Source organism: Acinonyx jubatus, chromosome E2 (genome assembly GCF_027475565.1).
Source record: "Acinonyx jubatus isolate Ajub_Pintada_27869175 chromosome E2, VMU_Ajub_asm_v1.0, whole genome shotgun sequence".
Taxonomy (NCBI): Eukaryota; Metazoa; Chordata; class Mammalia; order Carnivora; family Felidae; genus Acinonyx; species Acinonyx jubatus.
The window spans coordinates 3,999,630-4,016,742 of record NC_069396.1 but is presented as its reverse complement, the minus strand read 5'-3'; the positions used below and the strand labels follow the sequence as shown (position 1 = coordinate 4,016,742).

Below are 17,113 nucleotides of genomic sequence, written 5' to 3'. Positions count from 1 at the left end.
GCGCCTTGACCTCGACTGGACCCTTTGCCTGTAGGGGATGCCTTGACCTGCAGGAGACCTATTGACCTGTAGGGGGCGCCTTGACCTAGGGTAGACCCTCTGCCTGTAGGGGGCGCCGTGTCCTGCAGGAGACCCTTTGCTGCAGGGGGCCTTGGCCTATTTACCGTCGTCTCCCGGGAAGCCACGCTCCTGCTTCAGGCCCTCCAGCTTCTTCGGGGCTGGCTCCTCACCTGTTTCTTTTAGCCCCTGTGCGCCTGGCTGCCCTCTCGTACACAGTAGGCGTCACCCTCCGCCTTCCCGGGCGTCTGGGGGCCTTTGCGTGTCGCGGCCGCCGCCACAGAACGGCTCCTGCCACGCAGTGTGGTTCCATCCCTGCCCCCTCCCGCCTCTCCCCCCTCCAGGCAAGCCGCAGCTGCTGCCCCCCGAGTCCAAGGAGAAACCCGCGGGGAGCATCGACTCCTACCTCAAGTCCGCCAACAGCTGGCTGGCAGAGAAGAAGGACATCGCCGAGCGGCTGCTGAAGAACACGTCGGCCAAGACGGAGAACGTCAAGGGCTTCTTCGGGGGGCTGGAGACCAAGCTGAAGGGACCCCTGGTCAGGAAACCAGAGTAGGTGTCGCCGGGTGTGCGTCCCTCTGGGACCCACGGCAGAGGGCGCGTTCGGCCCGCCAGTGGCGGTGGCGGGGAGGCCCTGGCCTGGCAGGGGGGGTCTGGTGACCTTGGGGGCCTGCCAGCCGCTCCCAGGAAGCGTGGCGGCCGGCCCCGTGTGAGTCCTCACCCCGACTTTTCTGTGCTTTGCAAATGCCATTGGGTTGGCTGCTGGGCAGGGGTGTCCCCTGGGGGACTGATGGGGAGCGTGTGGAAACTGCCTGAGGGCAGGAGCGGGATCACAAGCCCCGTGGTGAGGGTCAGCGGGCGGTGGAGAGACCACTGTCCCCGGGACAGCTGTTCTCCCAAAGGAGCTTGGGAGCCTTCTGGGTCGGGACACTTGAGAACGGGGTGTCAAAGTGAAGACCTGCCAGGAAAGGGGGCACGTCAGCAAGAGAGGGCCCGGGTTCCCGGTGCCCGCCCACCCCCTGCAGTCCCCACTGTCACCTCCGATGGCGGGTTTCCACCATGACTTGGCTCCGTTCCTCGTCTGGTGCAGGCAGCTTTGGATTCAGAGAAAACGGGGCAAGGTAGCCTAAATGCCACATCTTAATTCCGGAAGATTGGCAATTGGTAAACGTAGCGTTGCTTTAATGACACTTTTTCAGAGACAGTCGCAGTAAATGTACCCATCGCTTACAAGACATAATCCGGGCTCAGCAGTGTAGAGCTGAGAAAATGTGCAGGGGGTCACTTTGTCACCGCTGTGGTGTCTCTCCCCCAGGGAGGAGGAGAGCAAGCCCAAGGAGAAGCCGCAGAAGACCGGTGAGTGCTCCCGGCGGGGGCCCGGGTGTGGCCACCACAGCGCCCCTGGTCCTGTGACCCGGCCACTGGGCATTAGTAGCCCCACCGAGTGGCCCGTGAATATCTGGGCCCCTTCCCCCTCCCTCCCCCCCCCCCCCCCCCCGGCAGCATATGATGCCGCGCGTGACCCCTGACTTCTCTCCACCCGGTCGGTCATTTCGTGTTGGACTTCTGGGGAAAGCCTCTCTGGGGAGAGGACTCAGGAACCAAACTCCCTGTCCGGGAGGGTCCCCGAGGGGCTCACCAACGCGTGGCTGCAGCCAGAGCCATGGTCGGCCTTTCTCACCCTGGCCTCCCGCCCCGCAGTGACCGTGTGCAGCCCGGAGGAAGAGAGGAAGGGGGAAAAGATCTACCTGTACACGCACCTGAAGCAGCAGCCCATCTGGTAAGGCCGCAGCCCCGGCACCGTTGTCTCCCCCAGAAACCGCGGTCACTGCCCGCCAGGGGGGCCACAATCAAAAAGGCGAACAGCGGCAGGTGTCTGTGAGGCCACGGGGAGATCAGAACCCTCCTCCGGCGCCGGTGGGAATGTAAACCGGGCCGCCCGCCGTGTAGAACGGCCTGGCAGTTCCCCAAAGTGTTACGCGTCGAGTCACCCAGTGAGCGACGGTGTGCTCAGAACAAGCCAAGATGGGTCCTCAAGGCAAACCTTACGCACATGGGTGTGTGATAGCCGAAGGGTGGAGCGGGCCCAAGTGTCCACACGTGGACACGCGAAATGCGACACGCGGTATTCAGCCACGTAAAGAGTCACTGACAGGTGACAGCGTGGGGAAACCTGGAAAATAGTTAGCCCGGTGACGAAGCCAGATGGAAGAGACCAGCTGGTGTTTGATGCCGTTTGTAGGAGACGGTTCAGGTCAGGCACGTCCCCGGAGGCAGTGTAGGTGAGTAGGGGGAGGGGAGAGGCTGCTAATGGGGACGGGGGTGCCGGACGGGGCATGAGGAGTGTTCTGGAAGTAGCTAGTGGTCATGGTGGCACAACTCCAAATACACTAGAAACTGTGAAACTGTCTGCTTTAAAAGACTGAGTTCACGGTATGTGACTTCTATCCCAGTAAAGCTATTTCCTCCGTACGTGTAGAGACGAAAGTCATCATTACAACGAGAGACCGGTGGTCAGGGGAAACCTTGCCCTCTGTCATTTGCTCTGTTTGACCTCTTGTGCTGCTGTAGTCCCTCCGGAGCCTCCCGTCCCTGGGTTGTGTTCACTCACAAGCGGGCAGAGAGGCAGCACCTAGAGCCCTCGGGGTGTCCCACGCGCCCCTCCCTCGAAGACCACCGTGTGGCCCCGGGAGAACTTGGCACAGGAGCGTGGCCAGGTTCCACGGAAGCAGGGAGAAGCTACCGGCCACGTCACACCTGTCCGGGGCTCTGTCGCGGGCCTTCTGGGCTGCGACTCGGCTGCTGTCTTATCACCTGCAGCGGGCTTGGCACCCCGTTCTAGAAGGGGCCAAGCGACAAAAATTTCAGGCTTTGCGGGCAAGTAATCAACTCCGCTGTTGCTGTGCAAAAGCCGCCACGGACAATGTGCCCGGGCACGGCTGTGTTCCGGTAGAACCTGACTGACACCAACAGGGGCAGTGGCCGGATTTGGCCCACACGCCCTACGCATAGTTCTTCAAGGAGAACGTTTCTGACTCGTGTGTCCCTGGGAACGTGTCTGTTCTCTGCACATGGCCTGTCGGTGCCGGGTTCCCATTTATGTTACTAGACCCTGACCTAAGGCAGCAGGTGCCCCCCAAATGCCCCGCTTCCTCTGGGAGGCCCAGCGCGGGTGGAGAAGCGGAAGACGGCCTTCGTCCGTGCCCCGCGGGTGGTAACTTCAGCTCTGGCCCGATGGATGCAGGATTCGCCCACCCGGCCGCCGTCCTGCCCCCACACCGCCCGCGTTGCGCCTTTGTCCTGGGAGAGGGGTTGCAGGTGCTGTCGTGACCCTTGGCCGGAAGCCAGGAGCGCCACCTCGGTTTGGGACAAAGGCGGATGCTCGTTTTTTTTCTTCTCTGCTCCGCGTCTGAGGCTCATCAGAAACCCCTACAGATGTGGGACACTGCGTCCTTACCCCTCCCGTGTGCTGAGACCCGCCTCCCAGCCCTCCCCGGAGAGGACTTACGCACACCTCTGTCTCGCAGGCACACGCTGAGGTTCTGGAACGCGGCTTTCTTTGACGCTGTGCACTGTGAGAGGAGAAAACGGTCTCCCACCACCAGGTAGGGCAACGCCTGGGCTCGCTTCGCCTTGGGGGAGAGGACCAGGGAGTGGCTTTGTTTTCCGGTTTCTGAAGAGGAAAGCAGGATGGCTGAGTCCATGGCGTCTGTGTCTCATTCAGCTCCTTCTGACCCCGGTGCCCTGCAAGCTGCCTGGAGGGTCCTGGGCACGCACAGCTTCGTGGGTGGGGGTCCGCGGCTTGCATGAGCGCTTTCTGCCCTGGGCTCTGGCATGACTTGCCCTGACCCTCCTAAAAACCGCCTACTCCCCCAGAATGAAACCATCGGGACCCCCCAGGCTCCGCTCTGCCTGTCGCTGTAAGAAATCAGAATCCTGAGCACGAACCGCGGCCACAGGACCGTGGGGCACAGGGCTGGCCGCCCCCGCCGCGGACTCTGCTCAGAGAGCTGATGTCTGGAGACACAGCTGCTACGTTCAGCTTGCACCTCTGGTCTGCAGCCTGAACAGACCTCCCCAGCGTCCCCGAGGGTGGTCTTGCCACGTCAGGAGACCCCTTTTGTAAACCATTCCACGGAGGCACCGAGGCCGGAGGTCACTGCCTCTCTGGCCACAGCGAGCCAACATTGCCCACTGTGTATGGCGGCTGGGCAGGAAAGTGCGGCGGAGCCCTCCCCGTCCCGCGTCCCCTTATTGGCCCCCTCCCCAGTCATGGGACCCTGAAGCCCCTGAACCTCTCTAACCGGGGGAGACCCCCCCCCCCCCAGTCACTCTCCCTGGCGGGAGGGAGCACGTGCGTGCCGTTTAAGACCGGTCCGCTAGCACCGGGGGGATCCCAAGTGCAGCCTTTCTTTTTGGGGGGCAGCTCACCTTGACGGGGCGGGGTGGCCTGCGGCGTGCTGCGGCTGCCTTTCCCGAGGGAGGCGGAGGGAGCACGCCGAGCGGGGAGATGCTGGAACCATCCGGGAGATTCTAGAGAGAGAATTCCACGCTCTGCCAGGAAGCCAGGCTGCAGGAAATGCTTAGATGCTTGTAGGCGGACGGGGTCTCCTCTTGCCGCTTGTGTAGCTGTCGGGCCCCCAGCGGACGAACGGTCTCGAGTACCCCGTCTCTCTGCGTCTCTCTGTTTCTGCCTGTAATAACGCTCCCCTTTCGCTGTTCTCTTTTTTCCATCCACATATCTTGCATGACTTTGACATGTTCCTCTGTTTACCTGTTTCTGCTGCCGCTCCAGAGGGGATGCTGGAGAGGAGGAGAAGAAGAGGTGTGTGTCCACGTGACTTTGTTCATGTTAACAGGGCCGGGGTCCCCGCCAGGGCCGCCTCAGGGCGGGAGCTGCCCGCTAGCTGCCGCGGGGGGCGGAGCCCAGACTCGGGGGCACGCCCGGCCCTGGGACAGGCCGGGCGACGGGTGGGAGGTCGCAGAGGACAGAGCACCAGGAAGAGGAAACAGATAGGGCACTCGAGACCCCAGAAGGCCCGGGGTCGGTCCAGAGAGTGAGCCGCGAAGTCCGATTCTGTGCGACTCCAGCCTTGCCCTGGCCACTCCGGCCCTTCCTAAGCCGCCCTCGAGCCCCCCGCCTTGACTTCACGCCGGGGAACCCGGTCCCGGCTTGAAGCCATGGATGGTGCGGAGCGCCTGCCTCTCCGTGGCCAGGCGCCCAGGTGTGCAGGGGCCACCCCTGCCCCTGGGACAGGCTCGAGGGTCAGGGAGGGAGGACAGCCGCCCCCTCCTTCCCTGCCACCGTGCGGCATGGAGTCTGTGTGTGCGTGTGTGTGGGGGGGGGGGGGGTCCCTGAAGAGAAAGGCCTAGAACAGGGCTGCTTCCTTCGAGCCACAGTGGGGTCTGACTTGAATCGTTTGACTTCCGTATTTGTCAGAGATGTTTTGTAATATATTTTCAGAGTGAAAGGCCTGCCTCTTCAAAATACGGTTTCTGATACAATGATTGTTTCTTTGCTGGAAACTTCCCAAAGTGTGCTTCCTTTAATCGGTGATGTATTTTTAGTGCTTATTGTTTTATGAGAAATCTTGTTTCTTGGGCAGCCTTATGATGGCTCTAAAAGAAGCACTTGGGCTTGGGATGCCCCCATTAGGACAAAGCCCCCCGCACTCCCACAGTCTCTGTGGGTGGGGGCGCGACTAGCCACGGCCTCCCGAGGGCAAGGCTTCTTAGCACCGCGCCTGAGGCCCAGCAGGGCTGGAACATCCCGGCCACCTCCAGACTGGTCGGCACGGAGCCCACAAGGGGATGCCGGCCTCCGGGCCCCCTGGGCCCTCTCACCCAGAGCGGACGTGGTCGGACCCCACGCATCTAGGACCAGTCCCCCGCCCCCACCGCACACACACGCCCCGGGCCTCGCCCGGACGAAGGGCGAGTGTTCCTTCGAGATCGGGGTGGGAGGGTGGGCTCTGGGTCCCTGGGCAACCTGCTGCCTCCAGCATTCCATCTGCTTTCTGGTAAACTCGGCTGATGATACTCCGAGGCGGAAAAGCCTCCTTTTCCAAAGGTGTCTGTTGCTCACCTCCAAATTCCCACTGTGCCAGTTTAGACACACGCTCTGCCCTCCGTGTGCTGTGAGACCTCGACCAGCACTGGGTGTTGAACTCCGTTGTAAGGAATTGGTTTGACTGCGGGCGTCACCTGATGAGTGGATTGCTAATGACCTCCCACCTCGTTCTTCAGAGGTCAGATGAAATGTCCCACCTCTAGCCCTAGCCATGGCAAAAAGAATCACCTTTGCATCCAGGTCAGGAGGGTCAGAGCCCCTGCGTCATTCCTACATGGTGTGGGGTTGTGCACTGCACAGCCTGTGCAACTGTACACGGCAGGCCCGGTGGCGGAATGGGGATTTGTGGGCCTGGACAATCCTAAGGGTAACCACTGGAGGGAAAGGGTGGGAAGGAGAACGGGATGGGATGAGCGTCATGCCTGGAAGCATATTCTGGGTTTCTTCATGGGCGTCCTGTCACCGGCACGAGGAGACGGGGAGTGACCCCGCCCCTCACGGCTCTCGTGCCCCTGATGTCCTGTGGCCTCCCACTAAGCCGCAGCGACCGGAGTGGCCCTGGGCCCGGCGGGTGGGGAGCAGTGAAGATTCGATGTTCTTGGTTCTTTTGCTCTTCCTTTGGCTTCTCCATTGCCCCCACCCCTCACTCCCTCACTCCGCCTCTTCTCTCCCTCCGCTTCTTTCTCTCTCCTAACCTTGGTCGAGTCAGACTCATCACCCAGAGCTTAAGTTTTAAGGGGAAATGGGCTTAAACGCGCGTCTCCTCCACAGACGCATCTGCCCCTGCCGGCAGCCCGAGGGGCCGGGCACGGAGCGGTCCGTGCCGGGGCGGAACGGACCCCGGTCCCCTGGAGACAGGGGCGCCCCGCCAGGGGAGGGGGAGACGGCACACGGCAGAGAGCTGCTGGAGACGGTTCTCAGTCGCGACACAGGACTAATGCCGCCCAGAGAACCCCCTCCCCACGCCGGACGCTGTGCGGGCTGCTGTCTGTGCCCCCACACGGGACGGGTGGTTCCGTCCTCAGGCCTCCGCGTGCGCAGCCACACGCACACCGCGTTCCTCTCTCGCTTGGTGCCGGAGGCCTAGCGCCTCTTCACGGTGGTCGTGGGGGACGGTGTGCGGGGGCCCCCGACAGACCGGGCTCTTATCTGTGTGCTCTGGGGAGGGGCATGGAGCCTAGACCTTGGCCACGTGGAAGCCAGGGCAGGGAAAGGCAGCAGCGCCAAGACCCCGCCTAACAGGGCAGCGTGGCCTTCGGCGCGTCCAGCCTCCCCTGCTCCCCGGGCCTCCTGGCCACGAGAGGCTGTGCGGGCCTCACCAAAGAGCCAGGGAGGCCTGGAGACGTGGCGCCAGCCTGCGAGCCTCCCCGATGGGTTCTGTACGCCCGCTCCCCCGGGGCGCCGGTAGGGCCCTGTCCCCTCTGCCCATCTCTCTGCCTGTCGGATGGGCCCGGGACCTCCCATCCTTGAACCACGGAGAAGGGTATGGAGGGGGGTGTTCTCGTCTCCTAGAGAACGTTGTGGGCGAGCACCAAGCACACGTCCCCTCTGGGTCAGTGGAAAGCGTGTGAGCTTTGGGGTCTCCTCGTCCCGGGAAGGACGAGGCGATTAAGTGTGTGTTTGGGCTCCCCGGGCAGGTGTCACGCGCACGCAGAGCAAGCGGCTCTTTGGGGACGGGGCTCCCTGTGCGTGTCAGGGAGGCCGCGCCCGGGCACCGGCAGCACGTGTAGACCAGGGCAGGGGGCGAGCGTCTGGGGATGCGATGGGGTCCTGAGACCCTCTCCTGTCCCCTGTGCTTTCAGGGAGAAGTGGTGTCACATGACCCAGGAGGAGAGAGACGACAGCCTGCGCTTCAACGAGAACATCACCTTCGGGCAGCTGGGGTGAGGGCCCGGGACGGCCACCCCACCCGGGACCCCGGGGGGACCCTGACTTGAGTGGGGGCGGGCGGGGCCGAGCTGGGCTTCTCTCCTGCGGGAAGACCCGCCCTCGTGGCGCCCAGCTGCGGTGACAAGGGGCCCCCAGAGGAGACGCTTGGCAGAGGGGGTGCCGTCCCCGACGGCGTCACGCCTCCGTGACACCACGCCGTCGTAGCTGCGTGTCCTCAAATGGCTCGAAAGCACACGACGAGTGACACCGAGGCTGGATTCCGGTTCCTAGTGAACGCACCTCCTAACCCCAGCCTCGCGGTGAGGGTGCCGGCTGGCCGGGGACGCCACCGCTGAGTCTCGCTTCTAGCACCTTCAGGGGGGCTGCGTGTCGGGCCCCGGCTCCCCCTCCTCCCCGGGGAACAGGAAGGGTGCTAGCTCACGGGTGTTTCCCCCCAGCACGTTCACTCACAACATGCTGGCGTTCGGACTGAACCAAAAGCTGTGCAGCGACTTCCTGAAGAAGCAGGCGGTGATCGGCAATCTGGACGAGGGTGAGCGGGGGCCGGAGGCAGGCGGGGGCATCAGGTTTTAGGAACAAACGCTCTGCCTGCTGGGAGTTTCCCACCCCGCTCAAAGCATTGCCGCTGTTTCAATTAGAAATGTGCTAAACTGTCTGGCAGGTTCACCGGTCCTGTTCTCCTGTCTGTGCAGATGCATGGGACACTTGTCATTGCATCGGGAAACCCACTTCTGCTAAGCAGGACTGGCCAGGGTGGGGTGGGGTGGGCTGGGGTCGGGGCGGGGGGCGCTTACCAGCTCAGTGTTTACGAACAGCGCCAAAGACCAAGACGTAACCTGGCGCTCGGACTCTGAACTTGACCGTGGCCAAGCTCCGACCCTGAGTTGCCTCCCCTAAGCGGCCACCGTATGCCCGGTTTTGTTTCTTGAGCCACACTGCCATGAGAGGTATGGGGACAGGCAGAGAAGGCGGGGGCGGGCTTAGGGGGTCTCGAGGTTTCTCTAGAAGCTCTGACCTCTGTCACGAAAGAGGCTACGGTACATGTCTGCTCCCCTAATCCACTAGTGCAGACAGCCTCTGTGGGTCATCCCACCGGCTACCAAAACTTTCCCTCGTGGCCTAAAAAGCCTTCCACTTAAGTACTTAGACGAATTTGGATTCACCCGGTATTCTTTAAAACAAAAACAAAAACAAAAGCCCTCCATCCTGCACCAAATTAAAGGGGCCACAGAGGAGTGGCCTGAGGAGGCAGGAGAATGCCCAGTGCTTCCCTGGAACGTCCCGGAATGTTGTCATCAGCCCCACGGGGCTGGGCAAGCGCACTGGCCCCTGCCCGCCAGGCAGCGCTGTGCGGTGGGTGGGACTCGGGCCTGGGTGCCCCGGTGTCCAGCAGCACGGTGCCTTCCCCGGCCTCACGTCATTTCCACGAGGAGAGGCACCCGCTTTCCGAGAAGCCCCCTTCCAGGAGCCAGACGTGCAGTGTGCTGGCCGCCGAGGGCTCGGTGGCCCTGCCCGTCTTCAGAAGCCAGTGTTCGCCGTTCCTGGCGAGATCCTGCTTGGTCGATGAGGGGGGCAGGACCTCCCTGCCCGTGTCGACGTCTTTCTTCCGAGAATTAACGTTGTTTTCTCCTGCAGAGCAGTACAAGCTGCTGAGCGACCACATCGAGCAGATGACCGCTGAGTAGGCCACGGGAGGTCGCCCGAGGCACCCCCCCAGGAGGACTGAGGGTACCCGCCACTCTCCTGGGCCAGCGACTGGCTGCCACCCCACCCGATGACCCTGCATGACATCAGCAGCACCCAGAGCCACTCCACGCTGCTCTAGAACTAGCAGTTAGAAGAATCTGGTTGCCCGACCTCCCCACCCACCCTCTGCCTTGAATGCTCCCCCCATCCACATGCCAAAGCGTCCCTGGGGTTACATGGCTAAATCCAAGGTGACTGTCCGTACTCCTGAGTGTCAGGCCTGTGACATAGGACCAAGCGGACGAGCAGGAGAGAGAGAGAGGGTGGGGTGCACATGCGGATGCAGAGAAGGACCTCACGAGCTGGCCAGTGACCCCGGGCAGTCACTGGCGACCATCTGGGAGCCTTTTCTTCAGCAGTGGGACGGGGTAGGGGGTGCTCCCACAGTGGGGGGGGGGCCGAGGGGGCCGTGGGTCTCTCAGGGCGGGCCAGGTGGGTCCGGGGCTCCCGCCGCCTCTCTGTCGGGTCCCCACCGTGTGACGGGAACTGGAGTCACAGGAAGCTCCAGGAGGAAAGAGACCCTTCCTGTTTTAGGGAGGGAGGGAGAGCCGCGCCAGGACCTTCTTCCCTGGCTGTGGGAGGCCCGGTCAGGGCTGTGGGCACCCTGGGGACCTCGCAGGCTCTGCGCGGCTGTGTTAGAGCCACACCAGCACGGACGTGTCTGCAGCGTGCCTGCTCGGCCGACGGCTTCCTTCTGAAGCAGAGAAGGTTCTGCCGCTCGCTCCCTGGGGGAAGCATGGGCTGTGTGTCCCGTGAAGAGACCCAGAAAAGAGAGGTTTCTCTGGCGGCCGCGAGACCACCACGCTCTCCGAAAGCAGACAGAGATGATGGAGAAATCTGTGCCAGTGTTACCGACAGCCGGGCAGGGGCGGCTTCTGGTGGCAGGTGTGAGGCTCCTTAGCTCGCACGCCGTGTGACCTCTTTCCTGCAGACTCTGCAGCCGCCCCCTCGTCTCCCATCTGGTGTCTGGGAACCACGGCTCTTCTCCCCGGGTTTGTGCCAGGCACAGCGGGGGAGTGACTGACCCCTGTGAGGGGTGACCCGCGAGGGCTGACCCCTGATGGCAGGCGTCCCGCGAGGACTGACCCCTGATGGCAGGCGTCCGGCCTGCGGCTCCCCCGGCGTGAAAGTGGCCATCAGTCTGGATCCCTCTGCCTCCGCCCGCCCCTCTTGGGCACTGACCTTGAAGTGGGCCTGGCGGGCTCTCTCCTTTCCCCACGTCCTCCCCTCCTGTGTCCCCCCCTCTACCTCCTCAACTCTTGCGGTCTCCTCTCAAGCGCAGCAAATACATGCCTTGTAGTCACCCACCCGGCCAGTGCCGGAACGCTTTCCCTCATGGGATGCCTCCTTGGAATGTTCCAGAGACGAGCACGCGTCGTCTGAGCTGTTGCACGCGCATCTTGGGGATGACGGGAGAGGCAATGGGAGGCTTGGTATGATCTGAGCAACGTTGCCAGCCAAAGACCGGGTCCCGAAACTCAGTTCGTTTTTATGATGGCTTCGTGTGTGTGTGTGACAGCAGCCGGTCTGGCAGTGTCACCAAACAAAGCACAGCCCTGTTGCTGGGACAGGTCACACAGACTGGAGGTCCCCCGACCCCCCAGCCAGTGTTGGGCCCCAGGGCTGGTGCATGCCTCCACGGAATGCATTTCCAGAACTAAGGTCAGATGAATGGGTGTGTGGGCCCCTCCAGTGCCTGCTTCAGATGATGGGTCCCCTGCTGAGCCGCTCCACCACGCCCCCTGGACGTGCTGTGCTCCCCTCCCCATGTGCAGAATCAGGGCCACACAGAGGGGTCTGTCCGAGGCCCCCCGCAAGGCTCTCCCTTTAGCTGCCGTGCCGTTGGCTTCATCAGTCATCTCTTAGTAGTTGAAACGCGTTGCTTTATTCTAAGGTGCACAGAAGACTTCTCCCTGTATATATAAGATTTTTGTATAGAAGTTTGGTCTGATTTCTGGAGGCAGAAAAGTGGGTTCTGAGACTTCCCAGCGTGCTGGGGGGCGCGACGTGGAATACTCCCCCTGGGGTAGGGCCCGCAGGACCACGCTGCCTGTGGAAGGAGATGTAGCTTTGACTGCTTTGGGCTTTTCCAAGCACTTTAGCTTCAGAAATGGTCTTGAGGTCCCCCCCGCCCACATAGGCCTCTTGAAATAGCCCTTGAAGGTGAAAGCAAGGGTTGCTTGGGTCCCCCCCCCCCCCCCCCCCCGCCAACCCTCCACTCCTTGTCCCTACGGGTCTGACCCCGGCATTGCTCAGACCCTGCCAGAGACCTGGGTCCTCCTCAGAGTGCATGATGCCGTCTCCTGGTGGTGGCATTGTGCCCTCCGGTGCCTCTGGCCATCGTCACCTAGAAAGCAGGCCGGCAGGCTGCCCGCCCCACCACGGTTTTCCTCTATCCCTGTAATGCGGTCTCTTCCCTCCGGGGCCCGGCCAGAGCAGACGGACGGGGGACGCTGTCAAAGGTCCCAGCGTGTGAACAGGGCGTGCACACACACGGACGCTTTGCTCTAAAAGCCCTAACAGCTCTTCTTGTAAACTCAGGAACCGTAGACTCCGTGCAGAAAGCATCAGATTATGCCCAAGAAGAGAGTTTCCCGTCCCGGCGGGTACCGTGTCGAAAGCCAGGAGCCCTGGAGGCTCAGTGGCATTTCAGATTTTCACTGGCTGTCCTCAGGGGCGGGTGGGGAGGTGGGTGTGTGAGCCACAGTGAGCCAGGATGGCTCATCCTCTCAAATAGGAAGGTCCCTGCTTGGAAAACAGGACGTTGTTGAGACGCAGCTTCGTATGTGTTTAGCTTTTAATTTTAGCAATATTGATAGACGTGTAAGAGGGGCCCCGTTACCGTTCAGATTGTGCCTGCTGTGTGTGTGCATGTGTGTGTTTAACCAAAGGTAGGAGTATCAGACCCTGATCGTCTAAGTTATTTGTACAGTGAAATGGAGTCAGCTATGATTTTCTCATTGCCAAAAAAGGGGGGGGGGGGTTGCTAAGAAGCTCTTACGTTACCAAAAGGAGAACCACAAAGGGTCCGTTTCCTGAGTTCTCTACCCAAGTTAAAACCTAGGATATTCAGGTCAGCCGGCTCGCCCAGCTGGGGCTAGGCCAGAGACCCGGGGCGAGTGTCAGAGGACCGCCTCGCCTCTCCCTGCCCTCCTTTTTGGGAGTTGAAACCAGCGTGTCCCCTTACTTCTCCAAGGCCAGCTAGACAGTGAGTTCGTTACCGTGGAGAGAAGACCCAGCCTTGAGGTTTGCTCCTCCACGGACTGCGTTCTGTGGGTCGCTCGTCCCGCAGAGCGCCTGCCGTCGCAGGCTCTTGATGGCGACGAGGACAGCGTTCACACCGTGAACGGGTCTGTAGGCGGCTTCGTCTCACCGCGGTGACCGCAGCCGCAAGTCAAGGCCGCCAGCTGCGCGCCTGGCCTTCCTGCACGTCACAGCTTCCTAACTGGTTGGCTTTTATTTAGGGGGGATCCAGGTGGAGCCGTGAGGCTAGATCAGCTTCATTACCAAATTACCTAAAACCGCAGACGCCTGGGGAGCCACGGGGGTGGCGGTGGGGGTGGCGCGAGCCCTTTGCCCCGAACAGCGGGGAAGCTTGGGAAGGAGGGTCTGTGGCCCAGGGGGAGGAGGGCGGAGCGGAGGGAGCCCAGCCCCAGCCTCAGGAAGGGGTGGAGCCCCCCCACCCCCTACTCCCCGGCCAGCTCAGGCTGCTGTCTTCTCTCCCTGTTCCTAGTCATGGCCCAAGCTGCCAGGTGGGGGACCCTCCCACCCCCCAGCCTTGTAGTTCTCCTGAACCATTGTTCCCATGTCCCCGCTGCCCCCCCCCCCCCCCCGACTGCCTGTAAATCATTTATTCCTCAGGACCCTCGGGGATGAGTTTCACCAAAAGGGGAATTATATTGGCTAGAGGCGCCCCTAATGGCCAACGTGTAGTGTCCAGACCTCGGGCAAAGCCACACAGGGCCACGTGTCCCATACATCCTTGTCGCCGTGTGGCTGGGAATAGGGATGTGTTGGTTCACCAAGTAGCAAATAGAGGAGTCGTTTTCAGGGTGTCCCCGTTCAGTAAATACACTCGATGCTAAGAACGTTCTCCATGGCTGGCTCCTGCGGGGTGTCATCGGTCCCCTTGTTGTCCTCGGGCCCGAGAGTCACACTCCTTGGGGAGGATGGAAGCGCCTCGTGCTCTGTTTCCTGGGTGCTGGCCTGTGTTCCCCGAGTCGACCAGAGCTCGTACGTGGAACCCCACCGAGCTGTGTCCAAGGGACTCCAGTGTCCCCAGGATTCAAGTACGGCCGTGCTGTCATTGCAGGGCTCGTGGTTACTAATGGAAAGGGATAAGCTCGTTGCTTCTGGAAGACAGGATGGTCTGGGTTTGCCCCATCTTCCTGTAACTTCCACGCACAGGCCTGTCACAGGGTGTCTGCACAGTTGGGGTCTCTCAGCCTACAGAATCCAGGGCTTCAACAAGGCAGAGTCAGAGCAGAGCCCGCCGTAACCTGCAACCCTCCGGAATTGCACCTGAAGGGGTTGCACTTGAGCCAAAAGGGGCCGCCTATTAAATCCCCCTTGACCCACCGCTCAGTCCTAGAATTGGGGGACTGTCCCTGTTCCCTCCTGGGTCCTGGACATGTGCTCAGGAAAGGAGACAGGAGAAGGCACCGCGGGCGCTGTTCCCACACGTCAGCTCTGACGGGTGGGGACCTGATGTCCTCTGTGCTAGGGACCGCATTGGGCGAGGCCTCCCGCAAGCCAGGGACTGTCACTTCTGCAGACGCCTTGAGAAAGACAAGCCAAACCTTTGATTATTAGGAGATGCTAGAAATTCACACAGTAGACTCACAACCCCTTAAAATACGTAAATGTGTTAGAACACGGTCAGTCTGCTGCCTTTGTTATAAACCGTGGCCTCCACTGGGGCTTCCGGTGACGGTTTACATGTGTGCATCGTGTTTTCTCCTTTGGCCAGCGGGTCTCTGACCTGAACTTGCCACCGCCACACCCAGACCTTGCCTTTCAGTCGCCCCAAAGTAGAGTTCAGTGCCGTGGGCGTTCTCGCTGATAGAGTTAACGCAATTCTGTGTCCCATTGGGTGATGTCCTACAAACAGTATTTTAAAGCTGAGGACGTTTCAAGGGTGAAGGTCTCAGAACAGTGCTAAAATCAAAACTGTTTCCTGTGAAGAAAAAAAATATATGTCTCTATATCGCACCTCAGATTGTCAGAAGGTGGAAATGCAAATAAATTATCTTTAAAAAAAAAAAAAAAGCTGGTCTGCCTAATTTTTGTTTTCACGTATCCATGAGGACTCCTTACAGAATTGGCGATCTTTTCAGTGGCATGAGTGGCTTTTCGGAAGGAAACATTCTTTTCTGGGGTCAAATAGATGATTTCCTCGTTTACGCTGAGCACGAGCATCTTGTCCAGATGCACGTACGTCCCATGGAAGCATGGGAGGAGGAGCGTCCCTCTGAGGGACAGCCCATGCCTTGTCTGCGTGGGGGTCTGCTGGAGTGGCCCCCTGGACTGGACCTCAGCCTGTGCCTCCGGGATGCCTGGAACCCCTTCTAGCTGGAATCCTGATCTGGCTCTTCTGTGTAGGCTCTGGGTCTGGAGTGCTCGCTTGTCCAGCAAGAAAGCGGGACGCAGGATTAAAAATGCGAGAGAGGCTAATGTCCGGGAGGAGACAAGAGCCCCGAGTGAGGGTCCTTGCTCCGTTTTAATTAGGATCAAAAGGCTTATAAGCGTGATGGGCGTGCATAGAGAGACAATGAAATTGGGAACATTAACTCATGGGCGTGGAGCAAAGGGGGTTTTGAAGATGTGCCAGGTAAGGGGTTTGGGTTGGGTGGAAGGTTGTTTACAGCAGACGTGAGGCACCACCTCTGTTTATCTAAACTGGCCCAGGGGACAGGAAAGACAGAGCATGCGACCTCAGGGTCAGCAAGGCACCTTTCTTTTGCTAATTAGCTCCTTCCTCTCGCACTGCAGCAGCAGCAGGCCAAGGGTGGGATTCAGAGGCAAGTACGTGGAAGGGGAAGGACCCCGTTAGGTCAGCAGAGACCCAGAAGAGCGTGGGGCAGGGTGGGGTGGCCCGGGGCAAGAGGCCAGGTCCGGTTCAACCTCCCCACCAACCGCTAAATCATTCTTTGAGCCTTGCTTTCTTCATCTATGAAATGGGAAGGAACTATCAGCTCTCGTGGGTGGTCCTGTGAGAACCAAAGGTGCTGTGCACAAGGCCGTCCTTCCCTTCGCTACCCCCACGGGGAAACAAACCCAGGGAGAGGTGCCTCCGGAGGGCTCCCACCTGTTAAAGACAGAAACAAGACCAACCGTTCCCGTCGAAATTTTGTAGGATTAAATTTACAACGCATGCGCCAAAATTCACAAAACTAAATATACAATTTAAAGAGTGAAGCTTGCGAATGGTGTTGCTGTGGGTTGTAGCCTCTCTCCCTCTGACCTCAGCGACGCATTTGAGGGAGAACCCCTCTGTATTCTGGATGGAGACGCCACCGAATTGATGAACCGTTTAAGGAAACCAAGTAGATGTTCAAATTTATCCCGTTGAATTTTGTGTTTAACAGAAGCCTCCCCGAGCCTCACCCCCCAGTGAGTGGCAGCCTCATAGGCATTGTTTTGGGGTTTAGCCATTCTGAAAGGCGTGCAGTGCTAGGTCACTGAGGTTTTGGTTTGTAATTCCCTAAGGATACATGGCTTGGAGCTATGTTTGTGTGACTAGTGATGATGTGTCTTCTCTGCTGAAGTGTCTGTTCAGACCTTTACCTGTTTTTAGTGGGGCTGGTTGTCTTATCGTTGAGTTACGAGGGTTCTTCGTATATTTTGACTACAAACCCTTTGTTGATACGGGCTTTGCCAATATTTTCTCCCAGTCTTGCCTTCCGGGTCCCCGAACAAGGTCTTTCACGGAATGGAAAGCTTCATTTTGAAAAGTACACGTTACTGCTTTTTGTGCGGGGGTGGGTAGTCTTTTGGTGTCTTGTGGGAGACTCATCACCAAACCCAAGGTCATGTAGATTTTCTTCTGTGTTTATTCTAGAGTTTTTGTAGATTTGCATCTGAAATTCATCTGCGGACAGTTTTGAGTGCGTTTTGGTGTACGTAGTCATGTCTGCGGCTGCATTCATTTCATTCCGTGCAGTTTCCATCGAATTGTTCCTTAACGATCTTTGGCTAAGAGGCGGGATGGGTGGCTCCGTTCAGCGTGACTTTCAACGCGATAAGGGACCCAGCGGGCGCCCTGGCCGCCCTCGGCCAGCGGTTGGACGACCCGCACTGCCCCCGAGGGCCGACAGGGGGCGGCCGCCGCACCCCGCGCATGCGTGTTCC

At 60.1% G+C, this 17,113-nt stretch overlaps 1 protein-coding gene across 7 annotated transcripts in view; it reads left to right on the top strand.

The window, feature by feature from the left end:
* KIAA0513 (KIAA0513 ortholog) overlaps positions 1 to 15,031 on the top strand; it is a 62,982-nt gene extending 47,951 nt beyond the window's left edge. For 3 of the 7 annotated variants that reach the window (XM_027076326.2, XM_027076327.2, XM_027076328.2), the window contains exons 6-13: positions 402 to 609; positions 1,373 to 1,413; positions 1,759 to 1,837; positions 3,585 to 3,662; positions 4,853 to 4,882; positions 7,930 to 8,010; positions 8,455 to 8,549; positions 9,653 to 15,031. In XM_027076326.2, coding sequence (XP_026932127.1) covers positions 402 to 609; positions 1,373 to 1,413; positions 1,759 to 1,837; positions 3,585 to 3,662; positions 4,853 to 4,882; positions 7,930 to 8,010; positions 8,455 to 8,549; positions 9,653 to 9,702 — 662 coding nt within the window. In that variant the 3' untranslated portion in view covers positions 9,703 to 15,031. Of the gene's footprint in view, positions 1 to 401; positions 610 to 1,372; positions 1,414 to 1,758; positions 1,842 to 3,584; positions 3,663 to 3,933; positions 4,373 to 4,852; positions 4,883 to 7,929; positions 8,011 to 8,454; positions 8,550 to 9,652 lie in introns of those variants that run through there. The other 4 variants (XM_053211343.1, XM_027076329.2, XM_053211344.1 and 1 more) reach the window with 4 other exon arrangements.
* The last annotated feature ends 2,082 nt before the right edge of the window (positions 15,032 to 17,113 follow it).